Raw genomic sequence first — 23,324 nt, 5'->3', positions numbered from 1 at the left:
CAGGGTATTTCCTGCGTAGTTCCTCAAGGCACCAAATTGGGTCCCATTCTGTTTCTGATTTTGGTTAATTGTGCATCAGCTGCAAACTGTAGACATTGGAAATATGTTGATGATTTAACTATATGTGAAGTAGTGAAGCATGGTCAACCATCTCACATGCAAAACTATCTTGATGACTTGTCAAGTTGGTGTTATGACAACAATGTACTTCCAATGCCATCTGAATGTCAGACCATGATATTAAGTTTTTTGAAGCGTGACACTCCTAGGTCCTTATTTAAACTTGATGCCGCAGCATTGAACCCTGTGACCTCTATGAAGTTACTTGGTGTTACTGTACAAAATGACTTGAAAGGACATGCATACCACATAATCTCTCAGGCATCCCGTAGGTTGTACACTTTGTGTATTCTTAAGAAGGCTAATATACCCACCTCTCACATGGTTGCTGTGTACACTGGCTACATAAGGTCCATTTAAGAGTATGCTAGTCAGGTTTGGCACAGTTCTATTAGTGTCCGCCAAAGTGATGCCATTGGAAATATACAGAGACGTGCAGTGCGTATAATTCTTGGCCATGGCTATGACTCTTACACCGCAGTACTCAGCGTGCTTGGGTTGCCTACCCTTAAATCTTGGAGGGAGGATCTGCTGCTTAAGTTTGGTAACAAACTTCTTAACCCTAAAGATTTAGAGGCATGCTGCCACCACTTAGGGAAAGTGTGTGTAGCAGAGAGCTTAGATCATCAACCATCACTGTTTATAGAAACAAGAAGTCCACCATTCCATCATTACTTAGCATTTTAAATTGTATCAACTAGAGATTTTATTTGGGTATGTAGTACATGTACACGTACACAGTACATGCAATTGAAAATATTTCCAGAGAATTATCTTGTGGTTTTGGCCCTGCGTGCGAATATGATGGGGAAGCTAAGATCACTGACGATTCTAAAGGTGTCGTACCGCATCCATCTCGTGGTACAACTGCTCCAGGAGATTGTCTGAGCGAATCAACTTCATTCAACATTTATTTTTCAGATAAACAGCAACAATGACATCGACTTGGATTCTTTCTGTGCTTGTGCTCAGCATTGTTTGCCGTAAGTGTGACAATCAAGAATTCATAAATATATTAAATATTTTTATTTTTATTGTCCGTTATTTTCCTCATCCTTGTTGGTCTTTTGTGTTGCAATTTGTATAGAAAGAATCCATTTTCCAAAAAGTGATAGGATTTAATTTGGTCTTTCTGTTTTTACCGACGCTATTCCATGGAGAATTCACTGGATGCTTAATGCGCTTAATCAATTCGATAAAACAACTTTTGATGAAGGGTGATAAGTTAATTTCCAGCTGTGAATAACATGCCTAAACTAATCAGGCACATCACTAGGACTATGCCAGTATACATGTATAAAGCAGTTGTAGTTACTTCTTAGTTGAGTACTTTTTTCCGAGTACCGAGTACTACCGAGTACTTAGATTGCCGAGTACGAGTACGAATAATTGTACTTCCGAGTACATGTAGAGGTCTCCGAGAACAAGTACTTGTGCTTCCGAGTACGAGTACGAGTACTTCCGAGTACGAGTACTTGTATACAGACGAGATATTTTGTGATTTTCGTCACGAACAAGTTACAACTTGGTCACAAAATTGCCACACATTATTCAGAGGCCGACAACTGTTGACAAGCGAACGTGGACGGCACAACGTGCAACGTGGCAGATTCGTGGTAACGTACGTGCACTACGCATAATCTGCTTCCCTGACGTGATAATCCTAGGCCTGTGTGTGTCTGTGGGCCTGACGCCGGAACCAGACTAGGGGCCCATACTGCAAATGGTTCATTGTGCATTGTGCGTAATTGGCCAAGGCCCAGTCAGACCGATATACAGACCAACTCATGGCTAGCTGTTGGTTGTGTTTGTCCGGACGTGCGTACAGGAAAGTCAGGAAACTTTGATTTCTCCGCAAGCCAATCAACCATTTCTAACTGAAAGTATTGATAAAATACGGCCGTAGTAGTAAAGCTATAACATTTTTTTTCCGAGTACTGCTATTTGAGTACGAGTACGTTGATGATCGAGTAAAATTTTGACATGTCGAGTACGAGTGCTTTGCTGCCCGACTACGAGTACCGTCATTTCGAGTACGAGTACTTTGACATTCGAGTACGAGTACGAGAACGAAAACTCCAAAAAAAGGACTCCAGTAGTATTCGAGTACGAGTACCGAGTACGAGTACTACAGCACTAGTATAAAGACTTCTGCGCCTGTCGTTATTAAATTCAGATGATAATTGACTTTGATCTTCATAAAGTTAAATATCGATTTACAGTACATTTTCTTTTTGAAAAATAAATCACAAGCATAGAGGTAAGTTTCCAACATGGCAGTGATTATTTTAGCCCGAGTATAAAATACATTGAGTTTATAAATTAATTCCGAGGAAATCCAAAGATTAAGGCAAGGACTTGAAAACCCAATTTACCTGTTGGCGTTCATGGGTGGCCCTAGTCACAGAGATAAAAGGCGAGTACCCAGGGCGGATCCAGGAATTTTCACAGTAGGGGCGCTGTCTAAATGTTGTGCACAGGCGGACATTATTACCAGTATAATATATTTTGGGTGTGAGAGCAGGGGGGCGTTTCGCATTATTTTTAAGGAATTTCTATGAAGAAAAAAAAATTGACAGAGCTGAGGGGTGGTGTTTTTTTACCCCCCCCCCCCCTCCCGGATCAGCGCCTGGTCCTATTGCCCAACAGTCTGATCCAGCCGAGTATACGAACTATCAACATGCCTGAACTGGGAACACACACACACTGCTTCACCAATCATGACTAATTTTTTAATTGTTTACATTAATTTACAGAATTATGTTCCTGTCACCCTATCAGCGAGGGACCTACCCCTGTTGGATTCGTATTTCCTTCAGGTAATTTAACAATCAATTAAACTGAAAGGAGACAATACCTTAGCCCTTTCAGGACCGGGGTGGGGGGGGCACAGTGTGCCCATGCGAAAGTCGTTGTAATTGCCGCGGAACGCCATGAAATTAAATATGCTCGACAGGCCAATATGGGTATCCAAACAAATCATCAGGCATTCATTACTGCCTGTCTCCCATTCACTGAGCCTGAACGGTTTCCAAGACTTGAAATCAAGTCGGTATTGGCCGGGTTGTGTTCGTTCGCCCGCCACGCGCCGCGATATGGACAGCTACCGCGCACGTACCGACGCTTGGTATTGCAATTATATTTTTTTTTGGGGGGGGGGGGGAATTGTGCATCCTCGACCCCAATAATGAGTGTACGTCGGTTCCCATTACATTTCCAACCTAGACGGGATACGCATGCGGTTTGAATCCCTATTTTGAATGATTATTTTTATCTGGCACACAATGGACAATATGCATTTGATTTTCACTTCATAAAAATGATGATTAAACAAGTAACGTTTAACTGTGCAAGTAGATATTGGGGGCGCCGACAGACAAACCTCAACTGTCTAGTGACTTGTCCTTAAGTCTTAAGGTTTCCCAAAACCTTACTTTGGCCCAATTTTAGGATTATCCATCACCAGCGACGCCAGTGCAGTCGAGTTACATTAAGTCCTGATTTAACCCGTTGAATTGCTGAATGATTGATTCCTTATTATTTCATTAGCACCATGCAGCCCCGAGGTCTTGGGGATGGAAGACGGACGTATCCATGATCGCAGCCTCACGGCATCATCCTACTATAGTGGCTATTCCCCAAGCACCGCTCGACTTAATGAAGGTAGGTCTCGTATCCTTTCTATAAACATCAATTCTCCATAAAAACAGGGTGAGTCACAAAGAAAGTGACCTGGATTAATCAGTTTTCCCCTTTAAAAGCAAGTACATTTTATACATCAATAGAGCGTATTATAAAACGAATGTCTTTCACTCATGAAAAAAAAGAATTACTGAAATTGATCCATACTGTCAGAACCTATGCATACTCGTTTTACTAAAAAGAACCCACTTTTTACAGCTGTCCATGAATGCTAAATGCATTCAAGCTATCAGATGATTGAGAACCCGAGATTACACATTCACAGGTATTCAAATACTAAATATATTTTTAAGACAATACTAAATATATTTTTAAGACTCGAGTCAAGACTCTCAAGAATGAGCCATTAGTTTATGTCAGACTTTGTGTTATGCATATGAGGAACAAGTCAAGTCTTTTCCTCCAAATGATGATGGTGATATTTGTCTGTTTTCTTGGGCAAGTCGAGTCTTATTAGATTTCCTCGAGTCGAGTCGAGTCATTCTGATGAGAAACTCGATTCGATTCGAGTCATTTGCTCGCAGTGACTCAAGTCGAGTCGAGTCATTGACCCATAGGGACTCGAGTCGAGTCGAGTCACCAAAAATTATGACGCGAGTCGGACTCAAGTCGAGTCATTGACTCGAGTCATTACAACTCTGTCAAACGGTATTGAATCAATGCGTATCGGTACATGAACAGTGGTACATAGCTGAATTTTGGGGTATTTAAATTAAAATACAGATAACTTGTGACATATAACATGTACTATTATACAAATAACGAATGTTTGTGAGTGCGATGGTAAGAATAATTTCATGAGGTGACAGATTGAAAGTTCTAGTGGAATAGAACATTCAATCTGTCACCGAATGAAATTATTCTTTCCATCGCACGAACGTAAAACATTCGTTATCTGTTTGATACAACACCTGAATAAATTCTCGTCATTTGATTGGTAAATTATAAACTACAATTTGCTTTGATTTTAAAGATGTTGAACTACCCCTTCACGAAAATTTTTGAACCCAACGCTGTAAGGCTGGCTCTTTGGAACAATACGCGCTACGCTGAACGCGCACACCAGCATGCATTTTGCACGCAAATACCGCGTCATGGAACAAGCGCAAAGTGAAACGGTATAACGCATGGGTATAACGCATGGTCGCACCGTGCATTATACCGAATAATAATATGTCACGTGATCTACAATTCACCAATCAGATGACAGGGATTTATTCAGGCGTTGTATAAAGGGCTATTACTATATACTTTTTATTAAATGGAACGATATTATCATATTTATGCTGTATGCAGTTATATATATGCTCGCAGGTTTAGCGCAGTTTCGTATACTATTATAACGCTGTAGGCAAAGAATGGAGACCACAGACTTCGGTCAGTAGCATAAACATGGAATTAATGGGCGAACGTTTTCTTTTAGTGGATTTGCTAACACAGATATTCTCTTTATAATTTCATTATTACGCTGAACTCAAGCATGAGGGCCAATTTACACTAGAAGCGCAGCGTTGCGTGGTAATAAACAATTGGATGGAAAAAAAACCTTGGAACTATGCAAATTCATGCTGATGATTAATGAAAGATAACGGTATGACCAAGCTCCATATATAAACCACCCAAACGGTGATTGGTCAGAATTCAGGTTTATTTTGGCAAATCTGCACCAGTTTCCACCAGCACAGCGGTTTATCGCTCGCGCTACCTCGCGGTATATACCGCGTAGTGAAATTGGCGATTGATTGTTTTATATCTAGATAAAAAAAAATTATGTTCGTCTGAATTACATTCAAATTTTCTGCAAAACCTTGCCAGTGACCGTATTTGTTCGACGAAATTCGACGTATCGTAGCTGAAATTTACTCCGACCATGGTTCCTCCTCGCCGCTTCCACAATGTATACGTCAAAAGAAGATTTTAGCCTCCTGATTGTAGGTGTTATTTTTGAATTTGCGCATTATTTTCACATAGGCACACTTTCCATTACGATAACAATGAAACCATTCTATCATGTCCAACAGGAATCTATGGATGGAGACCAACAACTTTAGCAGATCAGTGGATCCAGGTCGACCTGGGTAAACCCACGGTGGTTACCGGGCTCACCATGCAAGGATACGACCCAGGAACCAGTCTTTATGTCAGGATATTTTCAGTTCAGCACAGCCTCACAGCCGAGTCGGATGACTGGCAGAGTTTAGCCGATGCTGACGGTGGAGCAGTCAGAGTGAGTTACGGAGGGCGCTCTCCAAACATTCAGTCATCTCTATCAATCGCTTTCCACAGTATGTTGGCCTAAAAATGCTAGTTCCAAATTGAAACCAAGGTATTTCAGTTTGAAACTCTGTTGTAATTTTGGCAAATACAACATGTGGAGATTTGCATTGTATTGAAAAAAGCAATAATTATTATTTGTTTGGTTTATTTACTCCCATTTCTTTAAATCTTTAAAATTCTATAGTTCAAACCCTTGCATTAAAGTGCTACCTTACTTTTCCAAGGTAAACGATATAGGTTCTGAGATTGTTGTCTTTGTTCCTTTTTTAAAAATAATTACATGATATGTGTCAAAATCTTTTACATTTTTGGGGGGGACGGAGCTGGTGGGGGGGGGGGGGTTTGACCCCCAACCTCCTCCCTCTGGATCCGCGCCTGTCCTTATTGTCATCCTTTAATCTCCTCCATCACCATGCATGACAGGAATGATGAATGAAAAGATCGAAGCGCTAATACGAATGGGAAAAAGCAGAATATCCACCTGAGACGAATGTTCCGAAGTTAGGACTAATTGTACTAAACTTTGGGCTAATTAATCTGCGAAAAGGATATCCATTCGTTGAAATTTGAAGCCGAAATTAACTCAATCCAGTCTAACGATGTTGTGGATCGAAATGATGATATATGTTCCGATCTTTTTTTATCATAATTTTTTGTTAAATGTACATGGGACACCTGTATTAAATTATTATAACTTATTACTGTCTATGGTAATTGAAGCAATATATAGCAAACCAAAGGCAAACTATTTTCCATGATTCACCCATGCAGGCATGTAAGGGAAAAACATCCTATGCAACAAATATATTTTACCTAGAACTGTACCGGCATGTACCGAAATGTTCCAAATGAAAATTGCACAGTTTCCTCTAATCCTGCTTTTGCTTGGTTTTTTTTATTTTTAGTTCACCTTGAGCAGTGGTCTGCCGACGAATGTCACCTTTCCTGTGGTACCCTTCACAAGGTTTGTTCGCATACTACCACTGGCCTGGGAAGATTCCTATTACTACGTGAGGTTTGAGGTATTCGGATGCCAAGGTACTTAATGAAAGCTATTGATTCGTTAGAAAAATCACATTGAGCAAAGTCATTCATGTTGTTCAAAAATGATTTAAAGATCTTTAAGACATGACATTTGACAGCCCGACCTCTACATGAGATTTTTTTTTCAAATTAAAGCTTTATTAAATTATTCTATCTGCAGGATATTTCGATTTACATTCAAACTAATTCAGTAATGTTTTTTTAATCGACAACAAAATGTCCTGAAGTTCTATGAAAGTGTTTGATTTTTCCGTTACATTGTATACGTTGTTTTTTTTAGATCAACTAAAAGAAAACGAGTGAAGCTGATATCACAATTGATTGATAGTTTAACCTTTTTAACTTTTTAAACTTGCAGTCGTTCTTATAGTTTAATTCAAAATGGCAAATTATTTTACAGTCCCCGATGGTTATGTGAGGTTAGTGAATGGCACTGACGCTTGGAGTGGCCGAGTGGAAATCTACCGTCACGAAACAGGAACCTGGGGAGCGGTGTGTGGTAATGACTGGGGGTTTAACGACGCCAACACGGTGTGCCGTCAGCTGGACCTCGGTGCTGCAACCAAGGTCATGACAGCCTCAGAATTTGGGGGAGGCGACCTGCCGATCATGATGAACCAAGTCGCCTGTGAGGGGACGGAGAGCCGACTGGTCGACTGCCCGTTTGTCTGCGCCAACTACCAGCAGTGTGAAAGCTCAAACGTTGCCGGAGTAGTTTGCAACCTAAAAAGTAGGTGTCAGTTTTAGTCCGCCTGAATACATTGTTCCTTTTTCTTATCAAAATTAAATGTCTGGCTCATTAGCCTTTTTTTATTCCTCGGTGCATTTAATGTCAAAGTACTTTATGATTAGCCTATATTCACTCCTCCATTTTCACTGGATTCCGATAATTTCCTTCCCTGTACTATACTTGTGTTTCCTTGTTGGAATGTTCCCGTTTTTGAGTGGTCGGGCACAACCCGACCACTCTTTGGATTTGTTGCGATTAATCTTTGTTTCTTTCTTTTTTTTCCGGAGAATACTTCTCCACGGGTTATCTCCTAGACAGTTTATGATATGAATTTGTAACTTTCAATATATATCGACCATCATCCCAAGTGGTGCATATTAGTCTGCCGTCACGATGACGTCATCGGGTGTCAAATTACAAGCGATTTTTGGTCAAAATGTTACAATTTTCCGTCAATTATAACTCATGAACAAAATGAACGATCACGTTCATATTTTGTGTTCTGATGGACAATACCTTGACAGGCCTAAACATTTTTGAGTCGTTTGATTCTTCCTTCCGGGGCTAGCGGAAGGTCAAAGTTAGGTGAATTCAAAATGAAGAAGTTACCTTGAAATCAAAACAAAGCAATTTTTTACCGGAAGTGCACTAAAAACGTCATATAACCCCAAAGTGGGAGCTTTTTAATACACACATACAAAATGTATGAAAGTGTTAAGTGAGAAATGTAAGACGCAAAAACAGTGTGATGACGTTATCATCCAAAAGGGTGCCCCCTAGCGGCACATAAAATAGTGTTTGCTTTTTAGCTGTTTCGGTTACACACCGAAACAGCTCTTGTTTTCGTTAAGATTTTTTTTTTCTTTTTTCTTTTTAGCTGTTTCGGTGTACACACCGAAACAGCTCTTGTTTTCGTTAAGATTTTTTTTTTCTTTTTAGCTGTTTCGGTGACCCACCGAAACAGCTCTTGTTTTCGTTAAGATTTTTGGCTTTTTCGCAATTTTGCGAAAAAGCCTTTCTTTCTGTTCTCATTGGCCTTTTCGCCATCAGCGAAAAAGCCTTTGTTTCTGTTCTGATTTTTTTTTTTCTTACTTCTTCTTCTTGTTCTTCTATCCCAAATCCCATTGACTTTGCACATGTTTTATTCTGGACCCCACTTTTGACCCTGAACATACTTCAATCTTAATGAAACTTGGCACAGAGTCAAGACCCAAAGTGAACTCGTGCATGGAAAAGTGACGTCATCATGACGTCATCATGGGCCACGTGACGTCATCTGAAATGTGTAAACTTTAGGACCCGATATCTAAAGAACTATAAGTCGGATTGGGTTGAAACTCGGTATATTGGTAGACCGGGATATGTTATAGATAAAAATTGAGGTGACGTCATCATGACGTCATCGTGTGATTTTATATCGATTTTTGACGTTTTGGACCTTGAAGCCATATCTCACGAATGCAATATGCTAAATTCAAAATTCTTTTTGAATTAGGTTTGTTAAGCAATAGGTATATGCACAAAATTTTGAAAAATGTGTTACGTCATGATGACGTCATCAAAAATGCGATTTTGTAAAACACATATAAGGGAATGTCCGATCGTACTGAAACTTGGTGGGTGGGTAGATAATTGAACCAGTGCACAAAATATGAAATGACGTCACGATGACGTCATCGACAGATTTTTAACGATTTTTTAAATATTTACAATTTTATTCTGATTACGAAATTTAACACTTTTATTCATCCAAGTCGCTTCAAACTTGGTACAGGCTAAGTCCACAAAAGAATAATGAGCACCGCCAAGTATTGTTATAATGACGTCATCATGGGTCACGTGACGTCATCTTAAAAGTTCATCTTTCAAAGCCCAATATCTACAGCACGGTAAGTCTGATTGTATTGAAACTCGGTATGTAGGTAGACCAGGATGTGTTATAGGTACAAATTGAAATGACGTCATAATGACGTCATTATACGATTTTATATGATTTTATGAGTTGTTGGACCCTTTAAGCCATATCACACGAACGCAACATGCAAAATTCAAAATTCTTTTTGTATTTGGTTTGACAGGGAATAAGTATATACACAAAATTTTGAAAAGAATGTGACGTCATCATGACGTCATCAAAAATGCGATAGTTGAAAACACATATAAACATCATTGAACAATCACCATCAACTAATCAACAATAACAAATCAAAAATCAAAATCAACAGTCAAAATCAACAATCAACACCAAAATCATCGGCTATCAACAATCAACTATCAATAATCATCAACCGACATCAACATCAACAATCAACAATCAACAATCAAAATCAACAATTAACAATTAACATCAACAATCATCAACAATCAACATCAATAACCAACATCAAAAATCAACATCAAGAAACATCATCAACAATCGACATAAATAATCAACATCAACAATCAACGTCAACAATCATCAACAAAATCAACATCAAAGATCAATATCAAAAATTAACATCAGCATTCAACAACAACATCATCAACATCAACAATCAACATCAACAATCAGCATCAACTAATCATCAATCAACATCAACATTAACAATCAACAATCAAAATCAACAATTTACAATTAACATCAACAATCATCAACAATCAACATCAATAACCAACATAAACAATCATCATCAGAAACATCACCAACAATCGACTTCAATAATCAACATCAACAATCAACGTCAACAATCAACATCAACAATCAACAATCAACAGCAACAATCAACAATCAACATCAACAATCAACAACAACAATCAACAATGCGAAAAAGCCCTATGTTCTGTTGATTGAACAGACATAAACCTCTCATTTTTTTTTTTTGGCTTTTCCGCATTGTTGCGGAAAAGCCTTTCTTTTTGTTCTGATTTTTTTTCTTTCTTCTTCTTCTTCTTCTTCTTCTTTTTCCCAAAACCCCATAGACTTTGTACACGTTTATTCTACACGCCACTTTTGGCATTAATCTTTGTCATACATCATTCTAAGTTAGCATAAGCATAGCCCCTATAGCAAAGATGTGTCCCGAAGATTGACGTCATGGTGACGTCATCGACTAATTTATTATAGATTTTTGAATATTTAATTTTTCCCATAGACTTTGTACACAGAAATTAAAAAATAATTGTCGATTTTCAAAGGGCATTTTTGACTCTTTGCCAGTAATTCATTTACACCAATCTTTGTCCAAGCAAAGACCCTAATTCAAACAACATTGTGGAATGATGACGTCATGATGACGTCATCCTGTGTTTATTTATAGGCAATTAAATTGTGACACTTTTAATATTTAAAAATGCATAAGAAATCAACCGTACGCGTCCGCAGCATTCTGTTGCCGGCAAGTGGTAGAGCAGGTTAAGGTCTTCATTTTATTCAGTGTGCGTGCAATCACGTGACCCTTGCTTCCGGTCGAAAAAGGCCCAAACCGGAAGTGGCTTATTATTTGAAAATGGTAATAGAAATGAACTTGCTTTTAACGGTGTTAGTCTCTTGGCCGATAGAATTCTTCAAATCATCTACCGATGACGTCATGCAATCTTCGAGCGTCCTCTACCGACAGGTTGAAAATTAGCAAAAATGTATTTTCAATAGATGTCTGTGGCGAAGTTTGTCGGAATCGCCTAAATATTGGTGTATATAATGACCTTGACCCACTTAAGACGTTTGCGAAGTTTTAGGCAAATGACGTCATCAGACCGGAAGTTATAATAAAAAGAGTCTTTTTCATTTGAAAATTCCTGAAAAATCAACCATGGCAGTTTTTATATTTGTTTTTACTTTAATTGTCGATTGAAGGGTAGGTCTAAAACATTTGAAAGTTTCGAGGCGATAAGCGAACTCGAACATACCCTGCGCACGCTTAAAACTTCACGTTGACAATACCTCTGCTTCAAAACATGCACAGGACAGGACGTCCACAATGTACATGTACATGTACATGCACGTACGTTGTACATAGGCACATACATCGTATGTCAGTCAGCCTGCAGCGCACGTGTTGCTGAGGTCAAATCCTGTCCACAGTGACCGTTTTAGCCGATTTTCGGCTAACTTTGACAGATTTTATGTTCATGCATGCGCATAGACAGGGACGTATTATATCACTTTTGGCATTAATCTTTGTCAGACATCATTGAAAGTTGGCATAAGCATAGTTCCTGTAGCCAAGATGTGTCCCGAAGAGTGACGTCATGATGACGTCATCAAGTGATTTATTATGGATTTATGAATAATTAATTTTTCTCATAGACTTGTACCCAGCTTTCTCCACAAGTCTTTCCCTATACAACACTGATATATCTTACTGAGTAGTTCTGAACTTCGGCTGAGAATTACTATGAGAAGGAAAAAGAAATCGTATTTTTTTACGCCTGTCATTTGATTGAAAATATTCCCAAGAGTTAGAATAGCAAGTAATATTTTATAAAAATGTTTCAGTTTAAAGGAAAATCACTAATTTAAATGTGCAGTTTTTCTGCTGTGGGATTTTTAACCTATTGACTTTGTACACGTTTTCAAGCCACCATTTTCATAACTTGGCGATCTGGAATCGTCATCAAAAATACAGCCAAGAAAGACCCTCATACAAAAATTATGCCAAGACTATGACATCATGATGACGTCATCATCAAATGATTTATTATGGATTCATGAATAATTAATTTTGCTCATAGACTTTGTACACAGCTTTCTCCACAAGTCTTTTCCTATACAACACTGATATATCTTACTGAGTAGTTCTGAACTTCGGCTGAGAATTACTATGAGAAGGAAAAAGAAATCGTATTTTTTTAAGCCTGTCATTTGATTGAAAATATTCCCAAGAGTCAGAATATCAAGTAATATTTGATAAAATCTTTCAGTTTAAAGGCAAATCACGTATTTAAAGGTGCAGTTTTTCTGCTGTTGGATTTTCAAATTTGTACACGTTTTCAAGCCACCATTTTTATAACTTGGCTATCTGGAATCGTCATCAAAGTTACAGCCAAGGAAAACCCTCATACAAAAATTCTGCCTAGACTATGACGTCACGATGACGTCATCACCTAATTTTTTATTGATTTTTGAAAATTTACGTACATATTGTGAAGTCTTATATCTACAGAAATGTAAGTCCGATTGGGTTGAATCTTGGTATGTGGCTATACCAGGATGTGTTATAGATTAAAAATGAGGTGTCGTCATCATGACGTCATCCTGAGATTTTATATGAATATTTATTTGTTTTGACCTTTTAGCCATATCTCCCGAACGCAACATGCAAAATGCAAAATTCTTTTGACAGATTTTATGTTCATGAATATTCAGGGCATATTATTGATTAAAAAAAATCATAATGCGGAAAAGCCCTATGTTCTGTTGCAAACAGACATAGACCTCTAGTTTCATCTTCTTTCTTCTTTTTGTCGCCTAAACCCCATAGACTTTGTGCACGTTTTTTCTGGCCTCCACTTTTGGCATTAATCTTTGTCATACATCATTCTAAGTTTGCATAAGCATAGTCCCTATAGCAAAGATGTGTCCCGAAGATTGACGTCATGGTGACGTCATCGACTAATTTATTATAGATTTTTGAATATTTAATTTTTCCCATAGACTTTGTACACAGAAATTTAGAAAACAATTGTCGATTTTCAAAGGGCATTTTTGACTCTTTGCCAGTAATTCATTTGCACCAATATTTGTCCAAGCAAAGACCCTAATTCAAACAACATTGTGTAATGATGACGTCATGATGACGTCATCAGGTGTGTATTTATAGGCAATTAAATTGTGACACTTTTAATATTTAAAAATGCATAAGAAATCAACCGTACGCGTCCGCAGCATTCTGTTGCCGGCAAGTGGTAGAGTAGTTTAAGGTCTTTATTTCATTCAGTGTGCGTGAAATCACGTGACCCTTGCTTCCGGTCGAAAAAGGCCAAAACCGGAAGTGGCTTATTATTTAAAAATGATAATAGATATGAACTTGCTTTCAACGGTGTTAGTCTCTTTGCTAAAAGTATTCTTCAAATCATCTACCGATGACGTCATGCAATCTGCGAGCGCCCTCTAGCGACAGGTTGAAAATTTTAAAAAATGTATTTTGAATAGATGTCTGTGGCGAAGTTTGTCGGAATCGCCTAAATATTGGTGTATATGATGACCTTGATCCACTTAAGACATGTGCGAAGTTTTAGGCGAATGACGTCATCAGACCGGAAGTTATAATGAAAAGACCCTTTTTCATTTGAAAATTCCTGAAAAATCAACCACGGCAGTTTTTATGTTAGTTTTTACTTTAATTGTCGATTTAAGGGTAGGTCTAAAACATTTCAAAGCTTCGAGGCAATAAGCGAACTCGGACATGCCCTGCGCACGCTTAAAACTTCAGGTTGACAATACCTCTGCTTTAAAACATGCACAGAACGTCTATATGTACATACACGTAGGTTACGCACATACATCGTATGTCATTCAGCCTGCCGAGCACGTGTTGCCGAGGTCAAATCCTGTCCACATCACAGTGACCGTTTTAGCCGATTTTCGGCTAACTTTGACAGATTTTATGTTCATGCATGCGCATAGTCAGGGACGTATAATAAAAAATCATCATGCCGAAAAACCCTATGTTACGTATTTAAAGGTGCAGTTTTTCTGCAGTTGGATTTTCCACAAGTCTTTTGTTATACAACACTGATATCTTACTGAGTAGTTCTGAACTTCAGCCGAGAATTACTTTGAGAAGGAAAGAGAAATCGTATTTTTTTCGCGCTGTCATTCGATTGAACACATTCCTAATGGTCAGAATATCAAGTAATATTTCATAAAAATGTTTCAGTTCAAAGGCAAATTACAAATTTAAAGGTGCAATTTTTCAGTGGGATTTTGTTTAGCCCGTTAACTTTGTACACGTGTTAGCCCTTTGACTTTGTACACGTTTTCAAGCCACCATTTCTATAACTTTGCAATCTGGAATCGTCATCAATGTTACAGCCAATTAAGACCCTCATACAAAAATTATGCCAAGACTATGACGTCATGATGACGTCATCACCAATTTTTTTTTTATTGATTTTTGAAAATTTACGTGCATATTATGAAGTCCTATATCTACAGAACTGTAAGTCTGATTGGGTTGAAACTTGGTATGTGGCTAGACCGGGATGTGTTATAGGTAAAAAAAACAATTAGGTGACGCCATGATGACGTCATCCGGAGATTTTATATGAATATTTGAAGTTTCTGACCTTTTAGCCATATCTCATGAACGTAACATGCAAAATTCAAAATTCTTTGTGTATTTGGTCTGTTAGGTAAAAGGTATTTGCACAAAATTTTGAAAACAGTATCTGACATCATTATGACGTCATAAAAATGCGATGTCTCAAAATACATATAAGGAAAGGTCTGACTGTCATGAAACTTAGTGGGTAGGTAAATATGGTACTAGTATACAAAGTTTAAAGTGACGTCACGATGACGTCATCGTTTGGTTTTGATAATTTTTTTATATTTATAATTTTATTCTACTTCCACAAATTGCACACTTTCTTTCATCGGATTGACATTAAATTTAATTGGTTCAAACCAAAATCACAATGACAAAATGTGCATTGAGAAGGGTCTTAAGGATAACGTCATTGCAGGGCAAGTGACATCATTTGATAAAATTATACTTTAGGAATTATTCTAAGCGTTTTTTACAACCTTTATAGGGAATATACATCATTTGCTTTTGCTGTAATTTTCAGAAATGGATGGAATTGGGGGGTTGGAAATATATAGCAAATATAGTTACACTGACTTTTTTGAGGTTTTGGGTTCGAAAATGCTATAAAAACCAAGAAAAACAATCATTTTCCTGTAGTCTGGTTCCCTGACTCCATATAAGAAGAAACAGAGCAGTTTACATACATTGGGGAATTGTAAGGTCAGGGAACCAGTCTAGCTGGCTTGTACCCGTTCATAGCTGTGTAATCGATTGCAAACAAGTGAGATGGTCAATTGGGGCCAGTATTTGAAAAAAAGCCAGTTTTTTCCAACGCTGATCGGCCGATCAGCGTTGGAAATTGATACAAAAATACCACTTTTCTTGAAAATGACAGTATACCAGGTGCCATGATCATACAGGATGCTTTACATTGTCATTCACTAACAGTCCAGCAAGGTATTTCAAAATGATTTGGTAGTTTTATTTTTTGATGTTTGCAAATGTTGTATTTTCCCTTTAACTGCATGAAGCACTCTGAAAAGTGACTGCAAAAGGACAAACGAAACAAATATTTGTAAAATGCGAAAAAGCCCTGTGTTCTGTTTGCAAACAGACATACAGCTCTAGTTTTTTTTCTTTTTAGCTGTTTCGGTGACACACCGAAACAGCACTTGTTTTCGTTAAGATTTTTGGCTTTTTCGCAATTTTGCGAAAAAGCCTTTCTTTCTGTTCTCATTTTTTTTGGCTTTTCCGCAAAGTTGCGGAAAAGCCTTTGTTTTTGTTCTCATTTTTGGCTTTTTCGCCATCAGCGAAAAAGCCTTTGTTTCTGTTCTGATTTTTTTTTCTTACTTCTTCTTCTTGTTCTTCTATCCCAAATCCCATTGACTTTGCACATGTTTGATTCTGGACCCCACTTTTGACCCTGAACATACTTCAATCTTAATGAAACTTGGCACAGAGTCAAGACCCAAAGTGAACTCGTGCATGGAAAAGTGACGTCATCATGACGTCATCATGGGCCACGTGACGTCATCTGAAATGTGTAAACTTTAGGACCCTATATCTAAAGAACTATAAGTCGGATTGGGTTGAAACTCGGTATATTGGTAGACCGGGATGTGTTATAGATAAAAATTGAGGTGACGTCATCATGACGTCATCGTGTGATTTTATATCGATTTTTGACGTTTTGGACCTTGAAGCCATATCTCACGAATGCAATATGCTAAATTCAAAATTCTTTTTGTATTAGGTTTGTTAAGCAATAGGTATATGCACAAAATTTTGAAAAATGTGTGACGTCATGATGACGTCATCAAAAATGCGATTTTGTAAAACACATAAGGGAATGTCCGATCGTACTGAAACTTGGTGGGTGGGTAGATAATTGTACCAGTGCACAAAATATGGAATGACGTAACGATGACGTCATCGACAGATTTTTAACGATTTTTTAAATATTTACAGTTTTATTCTGATTACGAAATTTAACACTTTTATTTATCCAAGTCGCTTCAAACTTGGTACAGGCTAAGTCCACAAAAGAATAATGAGCACCGCCAAGTATTGTTATAATGACGTCATCATGGGTCACGTGACGTCATCTTAAAAGTTCATAATTCAAAGCCCAATATCTATAGCACGGTAAGTCTGATTGTATTGAAACTCGGTACCTATGTGTTATAGGTACAAATTGAAATGACGTCATAATGACGTCATCATACGATTTTATATGATTTTATGAGTTGTTGGACCCTTTAAGCCATATCACACGAACGCAACATGCAAAATTCAAAATTCTTTTTGTATTTGGTTTGACAGGGAATAAGTATATACACAAAATTTTGAAAAGAATGTGACGTCATCATGAAGTCATCAAAAATGCGATAGTTGAAAACACATATAAACATCATTGAACAATCACCATCAACTAATCAACAATAACAAATCAAAAATCAAAATCAACAGTCAAAATCAACAATCAACACCAAAATCATCAGCTATCAACAATCAACTATCAATAATCATCAACCGACATCAACATCAACAATCAACAATCAACAATCAACAATCAAAATCAACAATTAACAATTAACATCAACAATCATCAACAATCAACATCAATAACCAACATCAAAAATCAACATCAAGAAACATCATCAACAATCGACATAAATAATCAACATCAACAATCAACGTCAACAATCATCAACAACATCAACATCAAAGATCAATATCAAAAATTAACATCAGCATTCAACAACAACATCATCAACATCAACAATTAACATCAACATCAACAATCAGCATCAACTAATCATCAATCAACATCAACATTAACAATCAACAATCAAAATCAACAATTTACAATTAACATCAACAATCATCAACAATCAACATAAATAACCAACATAAACAATCATCATCAGAAACATCACCAACAATCGACATCAATAATCAACGTCAACAATCAACATCAACAATCAACAATCAACAATCAACATCAACAATCAACAATCAACATCAACAATCAACAACAACAATCAACAATGCGAAAAAGCCCTATGTTCTGTTGATTGAACAGACATAAACCTCTAGTTTTTTTTTTTTTTTTTGGCTTCTTCTTTTTGTCGCCTAAATCCCATAGACTTTGTGCACGTTTTTTCTCAACGCCACTTTTGGCATTAATCTTTGTCATACATCATTCAAAGTTAGCATAAGCATAGTCCCTATAGCAAAGATGTGTCCCGAAGATTGACGTCATGGTGACGTCATCGACTAATTTATTATAGATTTTTGAATATTTAATTTTTCCCATAGACTTTGTACACAGAAATTAAAAAATAATTGTCGATTTTCAAAGGGCATTTTTGACTCTTTGCCAGTAATTCATTTACACCAATCTTTGTCCAAGCAAAGACCCTAATTCAAACAACATTGTGGAATGATGACGTCATGATGACGTCATCCTGTGTTTATTTATAGGCAATTAAATTGTGACACTTTTAATATTAAAAAATGCATAAGAAATCAACTGTACGCGTCCGCAGCATTCTGTTGCCGGCAAGTGGTAGAACAGGTTAAGGTCTTCATTTCATTCAGTGTGCGTGCAATCACGTGACCCTTGCTTCCGGTCGAAAAAGGCCCAAACAGGAAGTGGCTTATTATTTGAAAATGGTAATAGAAATGAACTTGCTTTTAACAGTGTTAGTCTCTTGGCCGATAGAATTCTTCAAATCATCTACCGATGACGTCATGCAATCTTCAAGCGCCCTCTAGCGACAGGTTGAAAATTAGCAAAAATGTATTTTGAATAGATGTCTGTGGCGAAGTTTGTCCGAATCGCCTAAATATTGGTGTATATGATGACCTTGACCCACTTAAGACGTGTGCGAAGTTTTAGGCGAATGACGTCATCAGACCGGAAGTTATAATAAAAAGACCCTTTTTCATTTGAAAATTCCTGAAAAATTAACCATGGGAGTTTTTATATTTGTTTTTACTTTAATTGTCGATTGAAGGGTAGGTCTAAAACATTTCAAAGTTTCGAGGCGATAAGCGAACTCGATCATACCCTGCTCACGCTTAAAACTTCACGTTGACAATACCTCTGCTTCAAAACATGCATAGGACAGGACGTCCACAATGTACATGTACATGTACATGCACGTACGTTGTACACAGGCACATACATCGTATGTCAGTCAGCCGGCAGCGCACGTGTTGCTGAGGTCAAATCCTGTCCACAGTAACCGTTTTAGCAGATTTTCGGCTAACTTTGACAGAGTTTATGTTAATGCATGCGCATAGACAGGGACGTATTATATCACTTTTGGCATTAATCTTTGTCAGACATCATTGAAAGTTGGCATAAGCATAGTCCCTATAGCCAAGATGTGTCCCGAAGAGTGACGTCATGATGACGTTATCAAGTGATTTATTATGGATTTATGAATAATTAATTTTTGTCATAGACTTTGTACACAGCTTTCTCCACAAGTCTTTCCCTATACAACACTGATATATCTTACTGAGTAGTTCTGAACTTCGGCTGAGAATTACTATGAGAAGGAAAAAGAAATCGTATTTTTTTACGCCTGTCATTTGATTGAAAATATTCCCAAGAGTTAGAATAGCAAGTAATATTTCATAAAAATGTTTCAGTTTAAAGGCAAATCACGCATTTAAAGGTGCAGTTTTTCTGCTGTGGGATTTTTAACCTATTGAATTTGTACACGTTTTCAAGCCACCATTTTCATAACTTGGCGATCTGGAATCGTCATCAAAGTTACAGCCAAGAAAGACCCTAATACAAAGATTATGCCAAGACTATGACATCATGATGACGTCATCATCAAGTGATTTATTATGGATTTATGAATAATTAATTTTTCTCATAGACTTTGTACACAGCTTTCTCCACAAGTCTTTTCCTATACAACACTGATATATCTTACTGAGTAGTTCTGAACTTCGGCTGAGAATTACTATGAGAAGGAAAAAGAAATCGTATTTTTTTACGCCTGTCATTTGATTGAAAATATTCCCGAGAGTTAGAATAGCAAGTAATATTTTATAAAAATGTTTAAGTTTAAAGGAAAATCACGCATTTAAAGGTGCAGTTTTTCTGCTGTGGGATTTTTAACCCATTGACTTTGTACACGTTTTCAAGCCACCATTTTTATAACTTGGCGATCTGGAATCGTCATCAAAGTTACAGCCAAGGAAGACCCTCATACAAAAATTATGCCAAGACTATGACGTCACGATGACGTCATCACCTAATTTTTTGTTGATTTTTGAAGATTTACGTACATATTGTGAAGTCTTATATCTACAGAAATGTAAGTCCGATTGGGTTGAAACTTGGTATGTGGCTATACCAGGAAGTGTTAAAGATTAAAAACAAGGTGACGTCATGATGACGTCATCCTGAGATTTTATATGAACATTTATTTTTTTTGACCTTTAAGCCATATCTCCCGAACGCACCATGCAAAATGCAAAATTCTTTTTTGCATTTGGTCTGTTATGTAATAGCTATTCGCACAAAACTTGAAAAACGGTGACGTCATCATGACGTCATCAAAATGCGATTTTTCAAAACTCATATAAGGAAAGGTCCAATTGTCATGAAACTTGGTGGGTAGGTAGTTAATCATACTAGTATGATGTCACGATGACGTCATCAAAAATTTAAAAATAATTGTCGATTTTCAAAGTGCGTTTTCGACTCTTTGCCAGTAATTTATTTAGATCACTCTTTGTCCAAGCAAAGACCTTGTACACACGCACATACATGGTAGTGCCGAGGTCAAATCCTGTCCACAGTGACCGTTTTAGCCGATTTTTTGGCTAACTTTGATAGATTTTATGTTCATGCTTATTCAGGCCATATTATTGATAAAAAAAAATTATCATGCGGAAAAGCCCTATGTTCTGTTGCAAACAGACATAGACCTCTAGTTGTATCTTCTTCTTCTTCTTCTTCTTCTTTTTGTCGCCTAAATCCCATAGACTTTGTATACGTTTTTTCTCAGTGCCACTTTTGGTATTAATCTTCGTCTTACATCATTCAAATTAAGCATAGTCATAGTCCTTATAGCAGAGATGTGCCCCGAAGAGTGACGTCATGGTGACGTCATTGACTAATTTATTATAGATTTTTGAATATTTAATTTTTCCCATAGACTTTGTACACAAAAATTAAGAAAAAATTGTCGATTTTCAAAGGGCATTTTCGACTCTTTGCCAGTAATTCATTTACACCAATCTTTGTCCAAGCAAAGACCCTAATTCAAACAACATTGTGGAATGATGACGTCATGATGACGTCATCCAGTGTTTATTTATAGGCAATTAAATTGTGACACTTTTAATATTTAAAAATGCATAAGAAATCAACCGTCCGCGTCCGCAGCATTCTGTTGCCGGCAAGTGGTAGAGTAGGTTGAGGTCTTTATTTCATTCAGTGTGCGTGCAATCACGTGACCCTTGCTTCCGGTCGAAAAAGGCCCAAACCGGAAGTGGCTTATTATTTAAAAGTGGTAATAGAAATGAACTTGCTTTTAACGGAGTTAGTCTCTTGGCTAAAAGTATTCTTCAAATCATCTACCAATGACGTAATGCAATCTTCGAGCGCCCTCTAGCGACAGGTTGAAAATTAGCAAAAATGTATTTTGAATAGATGTCTGTGGCGAAGTTTGTCGGAATCGCCTAAATATTGGTGTATATAATGACCTTGACCCACTTAAGACGTGTGCGAAGTTTTAGGCAAATGACGTCATCAGACCGGAAGTTATAATAAAAAGACCCTTTTTCATTTGAAAATTCCTGAAAAATCAACCATGGCAGTTTTTATGTTTTTACTTTAATTGTCGATTTAAGGGTAGGTCTAAAACATATCAAAGCTTCGAGGCAATAAGCGAACTCGGACATGCCCTGCGCACGCTTAAAACTTCACGTTGACAATACCTCTGCTCTAAAACATGCACAGAACGTCTATATGTACATGTACATACACGTACGTTACGCACATACTGTACATCGTATGTCAGTCAGCCTGCAGAGCACGTGTTGACGAGGTCAAATCCTGTCCACATCACAGTGACCGTTTTAGCCGATTTTCGGCTAACCTTGACAGATTTTATGTTCATGCATACGCATAGTCAGGGGCGTATAATAAAAAATCATAATGCCGAAAAGCCCTATGTTACGTATTTAAAGGTGCAGTTTTTCTGCAGTGGGATTTTCCACAAGTCTTTTCCTATACAACACTGATATCTTACTGAGTAGTTCTGAACCTCAGCCGAGAATTACTATGAGAAGGAAAGAGAAATCGTATTTGTTTCGGTCTGTCATTCGATTGAACATATTCCTAAGGGTCAGAATATCAAGTAATATTTCATAAAAATGTTTCAGTTCAAAGGCAAATTACAAATTAAAGGTGCAATTTTTCTGCAGTGGGATTTTGTTTAGCCCGTTAACTTTGTACACGTGTTAGCCCATTGACTTTGTACACGTTTTCAAGCCACCATTTCTATAACTTGGCGATCTGGAATCGTCATCAATGTAACAGCCAAGGAAGACCCTCATACAAAAATTATGCCAAGACTATGACGTCATGATGACGTCATCACCCAATTTTGTTTATTGATTTTTGAAAATTTACGTGCATATTATGTTGTCCTATATCTACAGAACTGTAAGCCTGATTGGGTTGAAACTTGGTATGTGGCTAGACCGGGATGTGTTATAGGTAAAAAAACCAATTAGGTGACGCCATGATGACGTCATCCGGAGATTTTATATGCGTATTTGAGGTTTTTGACCTTTTAGCCATATCTCATGAACGTAACATGCAAAATTAAAAATTCTTTGTGTATTTGGTCTGTTAGGTAAAAGGTATTTGCACAACATTTTGAACAAAATATCTGACATCATTATGACGTCATAAAAATGCGATTTTCAAAATACACATATAAGGAAAGGTCCGACTGTCATGAAACTTAATGGGTAGGTAAATATGGTACTAGTATACAAAGTTTAAAGTGACGTCACGATGACGTCATCGTTTGGTTTTTATAATTTTAAGATATTTTAAATTGTATTGTGCTTCCACAAATTGCACACTTTATTTCACCGGATTGACATTAAACTTGGTTCAAACCAAAATCACAATGACAAAATGTGCATCGAGAAGGGTCTTAAGGATGACGTCA

General features: G+C 37.3%; 1 protein-coding gene across 1 annotated transcript in view; it reads left to right on the top strand.

Moving 5' to 3' along the window:
• The window catches only part of LOC119726362 (scavenger receptor cysteine-rich type 1 protein M130-like), a 47,841-nt gene that overhangs the window by 6,487 nt on the left and 18,030 nt on the right, over nt 1-23,324 (top strand). Inside the window, exons 2-7 of the mRNA XM_038198018.1 lie at nt 1,042-1,103; nt 2,877-2,939; nt 3,670-3,783; nt 5,844-6,049; nt 7,005-7,137; nt 7,544-7,873. Coding sequence (XP_038053946.1) covers nt 1,055-1,103; nt 2,877-2,939; nt 3,670-3,783; nt 5,844-6,049; nt 7,005-7,137; nt 7,544-7,873 — 895 coding nt within the window. The 5' untranslated portion in view covers nt 1,042-1,054. The remainder of the gene's footprint in view (nt 1-1,041; nt 1,104-2,876; nt 2,940-3,669; nt 3,784-5,843; nt 6,050-7,004; nt 7,138-7,543; nt 7,874-23,324) is intronic.

The sequence above is a fragment of the Patiria miniata genome, unplaced genomic scaffold (genome assembly GCF_015706575.1).
Source record: "Patiria miniata isolate m_02_andy unplaced genomic scaffold, ASM1570657v1 HiC_scaffold_2, whole genome shotgun sequence".
Lineage (NCBI taxonomy): Eukaryota > Metazoa > Echinodermata > Asteroidea > Valvatida > Asterinidae > Patiria > Patiria miniata.
This window is presented reverse-complemented; position numbering and strand designations above follow the sequence as displayed.